The sequence below is a fragment of the Typopeltis vanoorti genome, chromosome 1 (genome assembly GCF_054136105.1).
Source record: "Typopeltis vanoorti isolate ZY-2024b chromosome 1, IOZ_Tvanoo_1.0, whole genome shotgun sequence".
NCBI lineage: Eukaryota > Metazoa > Arthropoda > Arachnida > Uropygi > Thelyphonidae > Typopeltis > Typopeltis vanoorti.
This window is the reverse complement of record NC_143549.1, coordinates 118,099,181-118,117,473: the sequence shown is the minus strand read 5'-3', so window position 1 is coordinate 118,117,473 and position 18,293 is coordinate 118,099,181. Positions and strand designations below refer to the sequence as shown.

General features: G+C 34.6%; 1 protein-coding gene across 1 annotated transcript in view; it reads left to right on the top strand.

The window, feature by feature from the left end:
• The window catches only part of LOC150110347 (uncharacterized), a 227,789-nt gene that overhangs the window by 184,772 nt on the left and 24,724 nt on the right, over positions 1-18,293 (top strand). Inside the window, exons 22-25 of the mRNA XM_090396216.1 lie at positions 6,074-6,211; positions 10,994-11,133; positions 12,713-12,771; positions 15,066-15,217. Coding sequence (XP_090252342.1) covers positions 6,074-6,211; positions 10,994-11,133; positions 12,713-12,771; positions 15,066-15,217 — 489 coding nt within the window. The remainder of the gene's footprint in view (positions 1-6,073; positions 6,212-10,993; positions 11,134-12,712; positions 12,772-15,065; positions 15,218-18,293) is intronic.

The following is an 18,293-nucleotide window of genomic DNA, read 5'->3' as shown; positions in this document are numbered from 1 at the left end:
GCCTTAAACACTGCAAGAACTCCCTCATACATTGGTTGGATCACTGAAGTAGTGTTTGGAGGAAGACCTTGATCTTGGGAGCGAAGATCAAGATGTATGGTGGATGACCTGAAGCATTATCTAGAATTAATAAAGTTTTAAAAAATTTCATTTTATTTCACACAATAGCTTTCTATTTCACTCGCATTGTTGATTAAGGCATCCTCAAACAATTTTTGAGTCATCCACCACTACTTATATCTCCGATAATGAACTGGAAGAGTATGCTTCCTAATGCTTTTGAAGGCTCGTGGACTCTCACTGTGCCATATCACAAATGATTTCAGTTTATATCCAGCCACATTACCCCCTAACAGAATCATAACACGGTCTTCAATTCAAGAGCGTTGAAATCAGGATTAGCTTTTTGAGGATGAATTGTCCGATGAATTTTTTTCCGAAACAAGGAATACTCATCCATATTAAATATTTGCTGTGGCAAATAATTTTCCTCCGTACAAATTTTATCCAATTTCTCCACAAACGCCTTTGCAGTCTTCTCATCGGAAATTGTAGATTCACTATATATATTTTCACATTATGAAGCACAAAACGGTGCTTGAATCTCATGAACCAACCGAAAGAAGCGTTGAATTCGTAGTCGTAATCGGGCGCTGCTTTCTCATTCAGCATGTTACAGAGACTTAGTGCCTTAGCGGTTATGGTCATAGTGCTAAGAGGTATGAGCTTTTGGATCAGGTCCTCCATGCATGATGGAAGTAGCTTTTTCAATCAACGATAGGACCTTGACTTTGCTTTGTCAGTATCGTTGAACTTGCAACTTCGTTTCAGGATCAATTGCTCGGCTCGTTTTCTGTGATTCTTCACTAGATTTTTAATTGGGCGTGTACGGGCCATGTTGCACAAAATATAGCGAAATATATTTAACTATAAATACACAAATAACCTATTATTTAAATACAAAATCAAGACGAACTGTTAAAGCCACGTGCCTACTGCCAAGGAAGGTTACCGCTGAATGCGCTGTTGCCACTGTATTGATGCCAAATAAAAAGCTTTTTACATTACGCTTACTTTTGTCTTGTTCGAAAGTATAGTCGAAAATATTATTTTTTCATTATGGAATCACGGACGTATCTTTGAACGAACGTAAGTCGAGGGATGACTGCATACGTTTTTTGGCAGAGACCTTAGAGAATGACTTGCTGGGAATTGTCATTGCTCCAAACATGATGGCATTATTTTTGATATAACTCCCACGGTTACGAAAGTCTGGATCACCAAACTTTACAGAGCTATTAGCATTAATCAATTACATTTTTTACACACCAATGTTTCACTATAATTTACTGGATTTTGGGGGATAAGACTCTTATAAAAGGAAAAAAAAGAAAACTATCTACAATATTATGAAAATTATGATATCAAAGAACATATTCTTAAATGCATAATATAGCAAGTAAAGGAGTTCTCGCTAAAAATTCTAAAAGAAGCGTCTGAAAAGAAAACTTGTAAGAGTAAATTTTCGTAGAAAATGGCCATTGGCTGTATTTCTTTAATATGAATATGCTTCAGTTTCCTTTAGAGATAAGATCTTGTTACCTGGATCACCAAACTGTACAGAGCTATTTGCATTAAACAATTGAATTTTTTACGCAGTAATAAGAGAGACAATGTTATAAAATCCGGCAGACTGAAAACAACAGTTGTCAAGGACTTCAACGCATCGCAAGACAATACACCAATCGTTCAGTCTGAGTATTTAACACCTTCCAATCACAATCTGTTGTACCAGGCAAGAAAAGCAAAAACAGAAAACAATTATCAATTTTTGTTGATCAAAGACGGCAAGATATTCTTTAGAAAGTCACAAACTTCAAAGTCGATACAAATAAAAAGCTCGGAAAACATAGATAGGCTGCCAGTGTGAAACAAAAGACTTCAAATTAGTTCAAAAAGATGACTTCAACACAAAAAAATGAATGTGATCCATCAGATAGATGTAATTACACCAGAATACATCAGCAATTGCACTTTCTAGTCGCTTGATGCATGTTAACAACACACAGTACAAGCAAGGGGACCTCATTCTTGCATATTAACATCAGAAGCATCTGAAAACATTGGTTACTGTTACAGGCTTATCTGAGGAATTACACCGGTATTATTGATATATTGGTCCTAACAGAAGTATCCATAACTAATTACGAAGCGACTGCTTTCCACATTACAGGCTTCCAACAACATAGATCATGCCGACAAACGAACAGAGGGGTGGAATATTAATTTTTATCGAAAATAAATTAATAGCAAAGAAACTGCCTATCAGTTTGAACATGCTGAAACCCTTTGCATAGAAATCACTAATACCACCAATAGACAGCATCCCATAAAATTAATGCTATTTTTTTTTTGTTATGTTGGGCCCATATAAGGAGGTTGGCTGGTCATATATGGGTGGTGGGTTGCGGAAGGAGAAATTTGTTTACATTTGATTTGAACGCCTGTATGTTGCATACCTTGGCAAATACGTCTGGGGGGAGACTGATCCACAGAACTGCAGTAGCAGGGATGAATGAGCAGGAAAAGAAACTTGTTCTGTGGGGTTCAAGGTGTACTGTGAAAGGATGTTGGGCGGCAGCTGTACGTGTTCCAATGGACTTAGTACAGGGTGGGGAAAATATTATTGCTGCTGTTTCAGATGAGCATTTTCCATGGAAATATTTATAGAATATACAGATTGCAGAGCCAAGCGTCTATGTGAAAATCCTAGTTTCTTGGAAGCTGAGGATGCAATATGTTTATGATATGTTTATGCCAGGAGAGGCTTGATGTCAAGGTAATTCGAGAAGAGAAATTTCTTCTTGTCTGTGAATTTGAGTGTAATCGAAAACGATCCTAGCGGAAAATGGTTCTTTTTTGTGAGAAATAAGACAGAACTGGGTTTTACTAGCGTTGAAGTTGACAAGATTATCTGATCCCCATTGCTGAATGGCTTGGAGATCAGAATTAAGGGCAGTGGTGGTTGATGTTTGCAAATGATATTTACAGGCCACCAAACGTAAACATGATAAAATTCTTGTACGAACTCAATTACTGGCTTTCACCCCAGGAAATATGCTCAACCGAATACCTAATGATAATCGGCGACATAAACATAAATATTGCAAACGAAAAACAGAACAACACTGTACAATATCTATACACGCTATCCATGTATAACGTAATACCAACAATAACATCATGTACTAGAGAATGAATATTTGGAAATACTATAACTGCTTCTTGCCTGGATCATATAAACGTCCGTGCACCACCAAAAGAGTTACACTGCATCTGTCATGAAGTGCAAATTAGCAGATCGTTACTTCACGGCCCTAAACCTGCACAGTAAGACAATATCCATAAATGCCCCACAGAAGAAAAGCAACACAAAACAATAATAGATGAAGAAATAGTCAACCAAGAAATAAGAAAACCCGAATAGGAACACATGGCATCAGATTCAGCAGATATCTTATACAACAACATTAAACTCACACTCGAGGAAATAGGTAAGCTGCAAAGAAAGTCAGAATTCGTTCAAAAACAACCTAATATCCTTGGGTTGTTTTTGAACAACCAAAGGATTTTGGGTTGTTCAAAATTTAATCCTAGAAATAAAACATTAGTCCTAGGAATAACAAGGAATAGCCTTACAACACAAATAAGAAATGCAAAAAGAAACTACTACAGAGACAAATTAAACTCTGCATAAAACAACATGAAACAAACCTGGCATCTGATCCACGAGATGCTTGATTGTGCTCCTAACACCACCGCCTGCGAAACCATAAATGGTACCATAAATGCTACATCCTGATGATTTGCTGTTAGTGGAGTTGTTGGTTTAATATATAACTCTTGCAGCTCAAATTCAGTAAATATTTTGTTATGGAAAATGATATTATTTTGGTCTATAAGTCTTTGTTCTGTCATTGCAGATTCTGGGAATTTTGTTTCCAAAATAAATGCATACGCTTTCTGAAACCTTGTTTTTCTGGTGTTGATCTGTAAAAACATAAAAAAAATTCTGTTTTCTTCTAAACTCCATTTTTTACTTTTGGTTTCTTCCAGTCGCTTTTCAGTTTCCTGCCCTGATTGCCAAGGAGAACTGGGTCCTGTAGCCCACTTGTCGCCTGATGCCCAGGATCCCCAACATCTGACGCAGTCCTTGATGACCGGGGCGTCGACTGATTCGGTATAGATCTCTTCTTCCTTTTCACCATTAAGATTGGCGATGGAACTCTGTTATCTGGCTCCTCAGCTGAGACCAGTCTGACAAGGGTGGCCCTGCTGTCAGCTCGGCTACCGGCAGAATAGCTCTCAACATCACTGAAGCACGCACACCCCACCGCCACGACAAGGTCGTGTTCCTTCGGGGGGATTATTATTATTATTATTATTATTATTATTATTATTATTATTATTGTTATTATTATTATTATTATTATTATTACTGCTCTTCTGATCATTAGAAAAATCATCACAAAAAACAAAACATAAAAAACACAAAAAAGGAAGAAAAAAGGCTAACAACAATGAAACCGATTTTTTGTTCCACACACACTTAACCACTATTCGTCACCTTAATACTAATATACATTATGCGAACCACCCCTGCATAGACTAATTTAAATCCGACCTGTCGTTTCACTCTTCGGAAATACGAATGGTAAAAAATTTCAAAATTTATACATTTCTTTACCCCTTTTATTGGTCTTCAAACGCCTAAGCACTGAAGTCAATACTTGATTGGTGACCTCATTGAGTTTTCTTTCTCCGTTTCCACTGATCATACTGAAAGGGATGTTGCGTCGTTTGCAGTTAGTATTAATCTAATATCATCTAAACTACATCTAACAACATCATCCACCTAAGTGAATGATGATCCATGGTAATGGAAACTTGCACTTGGTTTGTATCTGAGTTTTACCAAGAGGAGAACATATATCTATATTACATCTGAAAAGAGAAATAGTTAAGAAAGAAAAAAGTCAGAAGTATTGGCAGGATCGTTAGGATTACCTAGGTTGATTAATAATCTAAAATCTTTTGTCATTACAGTAACAAATTGGATGACATCGGAACCGGAATACAACGTCAGCTTCTCCTTATGATTACACTGCAGATTGAAACAACTGCAGAGGGGGGAAAAGGTCTGATTTCGATATTACTCAAATACAAAAACCTCGCGTTCTATTCAGATTTTAGTTTCGCCATCTTGCCCCTTTAATATCCTCTAAAATTATCCAAAGTTAATCAGACATTAACATTAAGAAAAGCACAGGCTAATCGCAGGAAGAGAAACAAAGTTGAATATTACGTCTTAGTCAGATCTCCAAACAAGATCAGAATCTTAAAAACCTCCTTCTCAGCCATACACCAACCGATAGCAATATAATAATCTCAGTTCAACCATCTTTGCAATATTGCTCACTCATTTTTAGTGGTACGCCAAACTCCTCCATAAAATTGAATGACATTAGAAGGAAACATTCTAATGTCATTCATCGGTGACATATGTGATAAATACATTAAAGGAAAAATAACGAATCTCTTGATGTTTTTCTTTTCCAGCTGGAGGATAAGCGAAAACAGATGGTTATGTGGAAGTAACTTGACTGAGTCTGTGTGATGTTTCCTTTCACAGACTCAGTCAAGTTACTTCCTCATACCCATCTGTTTTCGCTTATCCTTCACAGCTGAAAAAGAAAAATATCAAGAGATTCCTTATTTTTCCTTTAACGTAATGATGATAGCGCGCGCGCGCACGTGTGTGTGTGTGTGTGTTTGTGTGTGAATTTTGCAACATTTTGTTTGTTGAAATATGATGAAGAACTCACTGTTGAATATTGCATTTTTTATACTCCAATTCTGACAAGTGGAAGAATACTTTTTAAAATGGATATCAGTTAACTTTTTGATTATTTATTAGCTCTTCTTACCTTATGATTAATATCTTTAATGGAATTATTGTGTTCATTGCACAGAATATTTATTCCTTATTTGTTTATTTTTTTATTTTTGGCAGCAATATGTGAAAAAGATAAACACAAGAAAGATTGCATTGCATATGGTGCTTTTTGTACAGTTAACCAACAGAATGAACCAAGTTGCACTTGCCCAGCTGGATTTTCTGAATACGTTCCTGGACAATCATGTACTATTGGTAAGTATCCGAAAAGTATTTATCTGATTATTTTAATAACGACATAAAGTTTTTATTTATTTGCAAGATAATATTGTTGCAAATAAATTACACACAATACACGTAATTCGCACTTATATGCAGCTCTCCTTTTAATAAATATGGATTTGACATTTTCTTTTCTTCAATTATTACATTTTTTCCCATTAAGACTTTTTTCCCTCTCTTCGGATCCCTTGTATCGGATCACTGGTATAGCCCAAAAGTTCGTTGCTCTAATTCTGTTCAGTTGATTAAGTTTGTTCCCAGAGAATATTTATTATTATTATTATTATTATTATTATTATTATTATTATTATTATTATTATTATTAACAATCACTAAACTAAGAAAAAAATATGGTATTCATCCGGGATTAATAATGATATTTTATACCCTTACTTCAGCTATAAGATGTAATTCTGAAAAACGAAAGTCGAAACCACACCTAAAACAAAAATATTAGAAATAATTATAAAATAGTTTTGGAATGCAGTAACAATGAAGGAAGAAAAACAAATCGTTTCTACTAAATATCCATTTCCAGTCAGTGAATAGCGATGGTAGGAAAACTTAGTAGGGAAAAAATGAGCCAATAAACAATAGAAGAATTTCTCAATAATGAATACTAAAATATTTTATCTACGAGATTCACAACCAAAGATCGCCAATAGTTTCAACAAATCATTTCCTAATAATTTATTTTTTTCTTTTTCTTTTTTTAAAAACAATTTATTATGTCTCAGTATAAGTTACATACAATAATAATATTTACAGTATTTACAATAAGGATTATACAGAATTTTTGATTTTAGAATATACATAATAATAATAATAATAATAATAATAATAATAATAATAATAATAATAATTATTATTATTATTATTATTATTATTTATTTTATTTATTTATTTATTATCATTATTATTTTTTATTTTTTTTATTTATTTATTATCATTATTATTTTTTATTTTTTTTATTTTTTTTTATTTTTTTATGTCTCAGATGAATTGCATACATAGTTTCTGTAGTAATTATATATATATGTATATATAATATTTATAACGCATTACAAGTGTGTATAACAGATTCTTGCAAGTTAGTAATTTCCTTCCTCGAAGGTTAGCAGAGCTTATCTGAGGAAGATAATAGATGACAGAGGGTGGTGGTTTCATGATTGTGTTCCTATACTGGTCATAAGCCAGGTGATGATTTTACTGTTTGTTGGTACGTGCTTGAAAGACTTCGACTGCTATTACAATTTAACTTTTTTTTTTCTTTTTTTTTCTTTTTTTTGTGCAAATAGAGTTGGATTTAGACATGGTGTGTTTGTTTCTGTGTGTTCTTGTAGTGATAGTTTTTGAGAGGGGGGGTTGTCATAGGTGTGTGTGTGTTCATGTGTGGTGGGTGAGAGAGAGACAGGAATTGCTCTGATTTTCATTCTCGTTATAATATTTATATAGTGCCTGTTTCAGCTCTCTGTATGTTCCTAGGTTTCTGTTGTCGAACGGCAGTTTGTTTATCATGTCAGGTACGTAGAGGTTTTGGGTGGCTTTGCCGTGATGATTGTTGTACTTATATGTTATGTAGTTTGTTGTTTGTATAGTTTGTTTGTATAGTAATCTGTATAGTTTGCTTGCTATTATCCTGAGCTTGGTATGTAGGTAGTTTGTATGGCTATTCCAACTTTGATCAGCATCGAAGTGAAGTACAAGATAGCGTGTTGTTTTCACCTGTGTGATGGTTGTGATTTTAGGTTCTGCACTTTGTGTATAGGAGGATGAATGTTTGATAGTGAGTTTGATAGTGATATTTAGTTTCTATGGGCAGGGTTTGGGGGTTTTTGAATATCATTAGCTTTGTTTTTCCAGGGTTTATATATATGCCATTTTCGGTTAACCAGTTAGTGATTTGATTGATGTCGTGTTGCATATTTTTGTAAGCGATATTTGCAATGTTGTGAATGGATACTATGGCAGTGTCGTCTGCATACTGGAAGATTTTACTTTTTAGGAGGAGTTGGCTTATGTCGTGTGTGTATATGTTAAATAGAATGGGAGATAGGACAGCTCCTTGCGGTACTCCACACTTTACATGTACCTCTTTGCTGTGTGCTGATCCTATACGTGTGATGTGCTTTCTGTTTTTCGTGTATGCTTTAAACCACTGGAGTAGACGACCTCCAATTCCGATTTGGGTAAGTTTCGTTAACAAGGTTTTATGTGTTAGTGTGTCAAATGCTTTTGTTAGGTCAATGAATACCACTAATGTTATTCTGTTTTTATCCAATGCAGCGTTTATTAGATCTGTGAAATCTTCCAGGAGTGTTGCTGTTCCTTTATTTTTTTGAAAACCATATTGTGTTTTGGGTATGATTTGAAATTTTTCAACGTATGTGGAGAGTTTCTGATGTACAATGCGCTCCATGATTTGGTTGATTACAGGCAGCGTGGCGATAGGTGTGTAATTACTTATTATGTTTCTTTTTCCCTGTTTGTGTATGGGTGTGATTAATGCAGTCTTCAGTGTTTCAGGTATGTGTCCCATTTCGAAGATTTTATTTAACAGTTTTTGTATAACTGGAAGTAGGTCGGTTGAGTGTTTCTTGATGTCTTTTGGTCTGATTCCGTATATCCCCGGTCTTTTGTTAGGATTAATTTGTTGAATAATAATAATAATAATAATAATAATAATAATAATAATAATAATAATAATAATAATAATAATAATAATAATGTAAAACTAAAACAAAATCAATCCCGATACCTGTCATCTGAGAAAGATGACTTCCGACAGCAAGAATATTGCATGGCTTTTACTTAAGTCACAATGGAAGAAACTGCATTAGCAACTTAAATGTGCAAAACCAATCCAGTCCAGGGTTGATATAATTAGATCCCCCAGTGTTAAGAGAAAGTTTAGTCTTCAAAAACATTTTTAAGGAGTTAATCAATTCATTATTCGAAACAGGAAATATTCCGCTTCAGTTATCAGTTATTGATTACACCAATTTATAAAAGTGTGTAACAAAGAATAGCATGAAAAACTATTGTTCATTCCTAATATTCTTGCATTAAAAATAATGGAAATAATCTTAACTAACAGAATTAAGATTTCCAAAAAGGAGAAACTACAGCTGATCTACTCGAGTAATTGCACGCAAATGAACCTATCTTGACAAGAATGATTATTTTGCAGTCAAAATCTGATTGCAAATTAATTAGTTGAACTTAATTAGTTAAGTGAAATTAATTAAGGGAACTACCTCTCAGAAAGAAATAATTCCATTATCATTATTCGTATTAGCAGTAGTATTCTTACTCTTTATACTTAAACATATAAGACCATCTACGGCGGCTTTATAGCATAAATACATGAATTCCGTAATTTCATACGTTAAACATATACAGCACATGTAGGTATATTAGAAAATCCGTTTAAGGTCGCTTTTATATTGATGAAGAGAAGAACAGTAGCACTCTGGAAAAAATAGATCACGGGTCTCAGAATGGTAACTATGGATTAACCAACTCTATGCTGAAAAGAAAATAAGAACAGAACATGAATCATTGGGTGTAATCGCCAAGGGGGCATATCGCAAGATTCCCCATCCGATTTTTATTATGTGTAAAAGTATAAAAAAGAATAGCATGAAAAACTGTTGTTCCTCCTTAATCGTCCTGCATTGGAAAAAAGTTATTTTCTCCCTCGTTCATTCTCTTACATCATTTCCTTATTTTTTCCTTGAGTTTCATTTAATATTTTATACAGATATTTATACATGAACCGATCCTTAATAAATTTATAATTACCTCTTTCTTAAAAAATATTGTAATTCACCGTTAATCCGACGCTTTATTCTTTCCACATATGTTCAATCCCAACAGCAATAAATAAATAAATAACTTCATATATTTGTTTTAATTATTTTTTTAATTAAGACACATCAGAAAGCACGCATCCATCTGGGGTCAGATACATGAACCGACCCTTAATAAACTTGTAATTACCTCTTTCTTAAAAAATATTGTATATCGCCGTTTCTGTGATCCCACGCTGAGTTCTTTCCACACATGTTCAATCCAAACAGTAGTAAATAAATAAATAACTTCATTATTTTCCATTATTTTCTTAATTAAGACACATCAGAAAGCATTCATCCATCTGGGGTCAGTCATTAATAAATATTTACATTCGGATAACAAATGGCTAATTTAAAATATTCTGTTGAATAAACAATTTATGCCAGAAGAAACGTACTGTTTAAGTTTTAATTTTTACACTTTCGAAATTAAAGTTTAGGATTCCGCGTATAAAGTGTCCGAAGGATAGAAATTTTATCTGTTTAATCTAAATGCCATTCATAAATTCAGAGATAGAAAGAGGAAAACGGCAATTAATATAATGTGCGTTAAATAATCTACATCGCGGTAAATAATCTACACAGTACTCAATCCCAGTATGCACCCCAGTAATCTCTCCACTGTTATAAGCCAGCAGATTTGCGATTACAATTGGATCTGGGATCTCCTCCTCTTCCCTCCCCCTAAAAAGAAAGTTAATTTTAAAATGGATCGAATGGTCTTCTTTACTCTTTTGCTGAAGATTCTAGTAAGCGTAGATCGTGCTTATGAAATTTACAATTTGGTATGGATTTTATTCAGTAAATGAGAACTGTTTACTCAGTGTTATACTGTACTTAAGTAAAATATGTTTAGCGTCGACGTGTTATACCATACCTAATTGTTATTCTCTATTTTCAGCTGGACATTCATATACCATCCGATTAAAACCAGGAATTAAATATCAATCGCCAGTAATGACAAACGACAATGGAAGATCAGGGCAATTCTTTGAACGTTGGCTTGATGTTAACACATTTAAAAATGATTTCAAGCAGTCGGTGAGTATTTTCTGTTTATTGAAATGGATGCCTACATATCTAATCTTGGATTAAAGCTCTGTTACGACTAGAAGCTCACACTTCTACCGCATATTTCAGCATTATGATAAAATTTTTGTAGAAATGAAATTATTATTCTTGTCGTTCTGCTTAATACTATTCGTTTTCTCAGAAATTGTACTAAGATGTTCTTACAAAACGTAGTATGTTGCAGTGGTTCATCCTTAGCTTTCTTCCTGTTTAGTTATTCAAACATTCACAATAATCTCAAGCAAATCCATTTAAATATAAAATTGATTAAAATGTTAACGAACAGTAAACATTAGGTTTCTGTCTTTATGCCTGACAGAAAGCCTAGTAATCCTGTCTCTCAACCATTACACAAAGCATAAAATCATCAACAACTACGTCTACTCCTTGCCTTTGATGGACGTCACTGGACCATTCAAGATCAAAAATGGTTGCCTTTTCGGATAAATCTCTTTTCAAGCTTTACGGTGTGAACTTTACGGTGGAAGATTACGAGAAAACTTGGAAAGAGAAATCACTCCAATATCACGGGCCAGCAGCAACAGGTAAGACGTTTTGGAATATATATATTTTCCTATGGAACTCTTCAAGTCATAGTAAGTGCCTTGCAAAGTCACAGTACAATCTATGGTTACCAGGGCTCCAAGAGGTTAGACCTCTCATATCCTACTATAATTCGTCAATGCTTCTTGACTTCCAGGGACTTCGAATTCGTGGAATTTGAATCCATTCAATATATACATCTCTGATATTACACGGAATAGAGAGATTCGACATTTGAATCGTCCATCCCAAACATTCACAGACGTAAGAAAGTAATCCCGATAACATTGTACAGCATACTTCCTGCGATGATCAGTCAATTCTTGGCTACTTAGCGGGCGTTCTTGCAGCAAGAGTCGAAGGGAATTATTGGAACGGCACTCACAATACTTTGAAATGCATGTTTTCAGCTTAAAAAGGTAAATCAAAAGTAGCAAACCCAGTTTCGCGATGTTTTTTCTTTATGTGTGTGGGTGGGTGGGGGGGGAGAGAGAGAGAGAGAGAGAGAGAGAGAGAGAGAGAGAGATGGAGAGACACACAGAGAGAGAGAGAGAGAGAGATAGCATGTGGTGATCGTGGTAGTGGTTATTGTTATTGTTTTTAGAGTTCGTATTATCCTTTACTTCACGTTCTAGGAGATTTCTCATATTGTTTAAGATATTATATTATTATAAGAGCGATAGAGCGACTTCTAGATCTGAACAATCACGTATATAATACGAATTGTTATTATTCTCACTCAGTTGCTCTCCCTAAAAGGAATAATCTCTGCATTTCTACCGAAACCTTCTTAACAAACTATTACTGATGTATAAAGTGGCTTTCAGTTCAAAGTTAGCCTAATTCTGAATAGCTCTTTCGAAATTTAATTCCCTTTTTGCATAGACTTTTCTTGTATGTAATTCAAAGATATTTGCTTATTGAGTTACTCTAAGACATACTATTTTTGTGTTGTTTCATGCACACAATAACGTCAGTAATTTTTTTTGTTTGTATTCTCTTTCAGATACTAAAGAACCATTTGGAAATTGGCGAGCCTACTTTAATCAACGTCTTGTTCTGCAAGTAAGGCTTTACATAAATTTTAGTTAATCTGTATTCAATTCTATAACTTGATAAAATCCTAAAATTAATTTTTCTCTTGTCATCAGATATTAGTGAGCATATAAACAAAGTATTTGTCTTAAAAATAATTGAAAACGATTATGTTAGATAACAATTTCTATTATCTCTGTATATACGTGCTTATAAGAAATCGCCAGTTTATTAAGTGCGTCTGTGTAATCAATAGAGCCATTCTTCTTCTGAAAGAAGTCACATATCCGTTTCAGGCTATATAAAGTAGATAATGCCAATTGCAGTTGAATGGTTGTATTAGTAATAGACCAATGGCGCAACAATAGTGACCTGAGTGTGGCATACTTGTCGATGTCAGGAGCATCAGAATAAATTGACAATCTACCAACGGTGTTCAAGTATAGCAGAGACAGAATGCTTTAAAATGATTCTGCAATCAGAAAACACCCAACTCCTTGAAGTTCTATGGTCTTAGCTTGTTAATGTCATCGAGTAACTCAGGATTACAATAATCCGTCAGTCTAGCAAATTGCACTCAATCATCAATTAGCAGTTTGTAGGACTGTCACTACAGGGTATAGTCGTAGACGTCCTCATTAATTTGCACCATCCTGTCAAGTGATGCGAGAGTCATTTCTGCGTACTGTATTCTTCTAGGTGACTAAACAATTAATTAACAAAATACGCTTTTCGGTCTTCATCGTAATCTTAATTCTTCTTTGTCACTGCTAGTTAACATTTAGAGGTTTTGTGTTCTTGCCAACTAACTTTTTATTTTCTTTTTCCTGATGCGTTTAATGATTTCGATCGCTTCGGTAAAAATCTCATTGAAGGTATGGCTTTCCACGGAGCTCTTTCAGCTTAGAGGAAAGATCGAAGTAACGTAAGGACTCTTCTGGTATGAGGAAACACTTACGAATTAATATTTTACAAGAGCTAGGTTCCTCTTATTCCACGAAACAAATCCATACCAAAAATAGAAAACGAACCACACAACTCTTTCAGTATTGCTTACAACTGACGTGAAGGTAGGAACTATTCCATGATTCAATTGGCCAAGTGAGCGGTGGGCAGAGCAGTCAATATGATCTTGTGATTTAGAGTAGCAATAGTCTGAAACTGATTTTATTCTTTTTATGTGCAATTCACATAAGACGGATTGGTATCGTGTAGCACGTTAGTGTTCAAGACATTTCATTACTCCAGTAAGTAGATGGATTGCGGTGGTGGAATGAAATGCATCTATTGCCTAAATCATTTACCACGATTTATCGGCCACTGGAATTCAAACACATACACACACACACAGTTTATTAGCGGAAGTGTAAACACGCTAAGCAGACAATTAAAATAAAAAAATACTTACAGAATTACGAAATTAACAGCAACTAAATGTATATACTGAAAAAAAAACGGCTGGAATTCAAAGAGAGGAGGAATTCTCTCTCTCTCTCTCTCTCTCTCTCTCTCTCTCTCTCTCTCTCTCTCTCTCTCATGGGAATGTTATGAAATATTTCCTTGGAAATATTTGTCCATTCAATTCCGAGGCTTCAGGTAGTCCTGAAACGATTAGTAATGGATGATCGTTTACTTTTATTTGATTTTGTTGTATAGAAGAGCTGTGATGTATCCTAGATGGTTAGCGGACGTACAGGATAAGCGTCAAGCAGCTAAATATACTTTGAGGTTGTGATGCGGAGAGGCGAGGTGTGTATTTAGTGCCATCAGGTAAGGTGTCGATGAGGCCAATAATGGTAGTACCTGTATCTACGTAACCCCAACGTTTCATGTACACACATAGAAATATATGGTAGCAATGCACATACCGGATGATGTGGTTTGTGGACGAGACATTTGTTTGGGAAAAGCAAGGCATTTGACACCACTGTAAGGCAATTGCTAAGTCGAAAATCAATTCATGCAAAAAGTAAAGTAAGAAAGCTATTTGAATATACCAGAGCTGCTCTCTCTCAAGGCACAGAAGAATATATTTCAACAAATATACAGATACTTGCATGCCAAATTATAAATATTTCGTTGAAACTATATGACTTTAAATTTGTTTACTTTTCATTACTTATATTCAGTTAAATCTAAAGATAAGTGTCAAGTCATTAAGATGCTGTCTCCGCTGTGAGAATTTGAATTAAAGCAATTAAATCTAGAAAAAGTAAAACTGAAGTCTGACTACTCCGTTGAGTTTAAAGAATGCTTGTTTCTGCGTTCACATAAATAAATAAACTGCCTTATTCACAATGGTGTTTATTACTTTACTGTTTCAGCGCTTCAGACAGAAAATGTACGGTTGAAGTGCAGTTCGAAAATTCGGCTTTAGATGAATTACAACTGCTGAAAGAGGTATGCGCAGGTAGCTCCCGTGGAGATTGTGTTATCTATCCAACTCTTGCACTGAATGAAGAATCGCTGAAGTCCGGTGGGTTCACTTATTTAGAATAAATATATGTATATTATAAATCATAAAAATATATATTATGCTTTCAAGAAGCTTTTTATTGAGAATATTAATGTATAGTTAGGAAAACTAACAATTTAATTTATGTTCGATATATCTGCCAATTAAATCATTGCCGACATCATAAATAAGAAGCAAGTTTTGTAATTTCCTTTCTTATAAATATTCTTATAAATTTTGGAAAACATTCAAAAAAACACCTACGTTCGTTCTTAAAAATGAAATCCGAATGGTTAGAACAAAACATGTGTAACGTCTTCAACCTTCTTCACTGTTTTGTCCAGTGACCAGTGAACAATTGTTAAGTGGCTAACTCTTCAGTATACAAAGCTCATATACAACAAGCCGTTATGCAATTAAATTCGGAAGAAAAAAATCACCCAGCGTTTTCCACCTTATATCGTAGCACTATGCTGGATGAAACTTTATGAAGGATTACCAAAAAGTTGCCTGATTTTTCTTCTGTTTTAGAGACGATTCGTATTCACTTGGGAAGAATATTAGTTGTAAACCAAACCTTGAAATTAACATTCTTCTATAAAATCCTGCAGACTAATCTAATTATGATCAAAGAATACTAACATTTCTTTTTTTTTACAATTCACTACGTACTGCCTTAGCATATATAGAAATAAATCGATATTGTCGCATGTTAAAATGGACAGCAACAATAATATTTCCTTCTAGGCTCGGTGTTACAATAATGTTTCTCCAAATCTTGGGTAATTATTCTAAAACCGATTCTGATGACAAAAGCTCATGTAAACATACTACAGTAACGCTTTCGTACAGACATAGTATGTCGTCAGGTTGATTGGCCTCCTCGATCTCCCGATATCTGCATACAGTGGTATGCAACGCCGGTACTTAACAAACAGGCTCTATGTAAAATGATCTTGGAGGGTTACACGACCATGCAGACTACTCGAAGGTTAATCGAGCATATACGGCAATAGCTTAGTTGACGCTGATATATGTTCTTTCTCACGGAGCGCATTCCTAACATTTTCTGTGTGATGTAGCAGGGGTAGTAGCTTTCCTCGATGATTTCCTATATACAGCACAATATTATTGGAATACCAAACCTTTCGCCTCACCAGTGGGTAAAATATGACACAATGTCACGTCACACTACGTATATCTTTGTAGTAAAGCTTTTCCCCTCCCTGTATTTATATGACCGTTTTGTTATCAAAATCAGCAGAGGAACAAAAATTAAAAGTTTAACGAAACATTTAGAAACACTCTGTATATATTTCAAAGGATCACTCGTATTCAAAGGTTTCCTATGCCTAGTGCAAAAGGGTAAACACGTATGGAGATGCACTGCTTGACAATATTAACAGAACACACATATATATATATATAGAAAGTTTTTTATCTTGAGTATATACTATGTTAAAGATACCAAGCAATTGTATAAGCTATGTTTTAATCCTTTTTTCCCAAGTATGCAAACAGACAAGTAATTCATGTTTGCGCCTGAACATAGCTAAAGTCTGAGGCAACTCGTGGTAAAGGTGGTGTAAGCCCGATCACTTTCCTTAGTATTTTCCCTTAATGCAAAGTACATCCCCTTGCAGAGATGTATGGTGCTATGCATTAAAGGCAAGGGCCACTACCCAGACCGGTTTCGGCCTTTATTGAGGTCTCGTTCAGTGGGAGCTAGACCCAAAAAAATGCCAAAGTTAAAGTAATGCAGAGCTTATAGATTTTACCTAAAAAAGTTGCCACAAGGTGCTTTGACCTTATTAAATAAAAATCTCAGGATTATAGTAAGATGTAGAAAGGTTTTTTACCTTGGGTATATACTATGTTAAAGATACCAAGCAATTTTATAAGCTAGGTTTTAATCCTCTACCATGGGTTGACTCAGACTTGAACTATGTTCAGGCGCAAACTTTACTTACTTCTCAGTTTGCATACTTGGGAAAAAGGATTAAAACCTAGCTATAAAATTGCTTGGTATCTTTAACATATATATATATATATATATATATATATATACATATATATATATATATATATATATATATATATATATATATATATATATATATATATATATATATATATATATATATATATATATATATATATATATATATATATGTTAAACATGAGTGATGAGGACAGTCGCAGGTGAAGGTGCCACCTTGGCTTACGGAATCAGGAAGTGTGCTTGTGCACTATGGGGGCACTTTCACACGACAGAAACTATTACAAGAAGAAGAACGACCAAGGTTATCAGAAGTCTGCGCCAACCAGAAGAGACAACTCCCTGCCTCTAATAGCCGGAATGTCACCTACTGTATCTTGAGGTTGCTGTAGCCACAGATGAAAACATTTCCATTGAAAATGTGTTGATAAGGTTTTTTTTTCATTCGCTATATATTGAAACTGACGATATCTAGCAAAACCCGTGGCTATCTCATTGTACATCGAGAGATACTGCCTCGATCACATGATGAGATAAAGTCTGCTGTAGTTGAAGAATCGCATTTTTTGTCGCAGCAGCATCTCATAGATACCTTAATATATGGAGGTATAGGGTCCATCGCTGCAAGGCTTGTTTAGCGGCAGAGAATCATATGTCACTCTGATATTTCGTGAAAACATTTTCCTGCATATTGTATAGTTTCTCAAACCTGATCGTTCTGATAATTCTTATAGATATAGCGAAACCTACTGATGCAGTTCGCAATGTATCAGGACAAAACGCGTATAGTGGGATACAATAAAGCTCCTCCGTAGCTCGGTCGTTTTCTTTCTTTATTTATTTATTTGTCCCACAAGAGAGAGGTTCTAGAACCTACAACAGATCAGTGCCATGTGTGAGGTGCAGATGATGGTTATGAAAGAATAACAATCTATTAGCATTCTTCTTAAACAGTTGTAGTTATAAACTGTTTAGGAAACAAATCATTGAGAAAGCTGTTCAGAGGATTGAGGTAAATGAAATAAATAAGGAAGAAGGGAAGCTCATCAGGTTCGATGAGTTGGCTGTTGCATTGTAAAGGTATGTTGGACAGCTGCA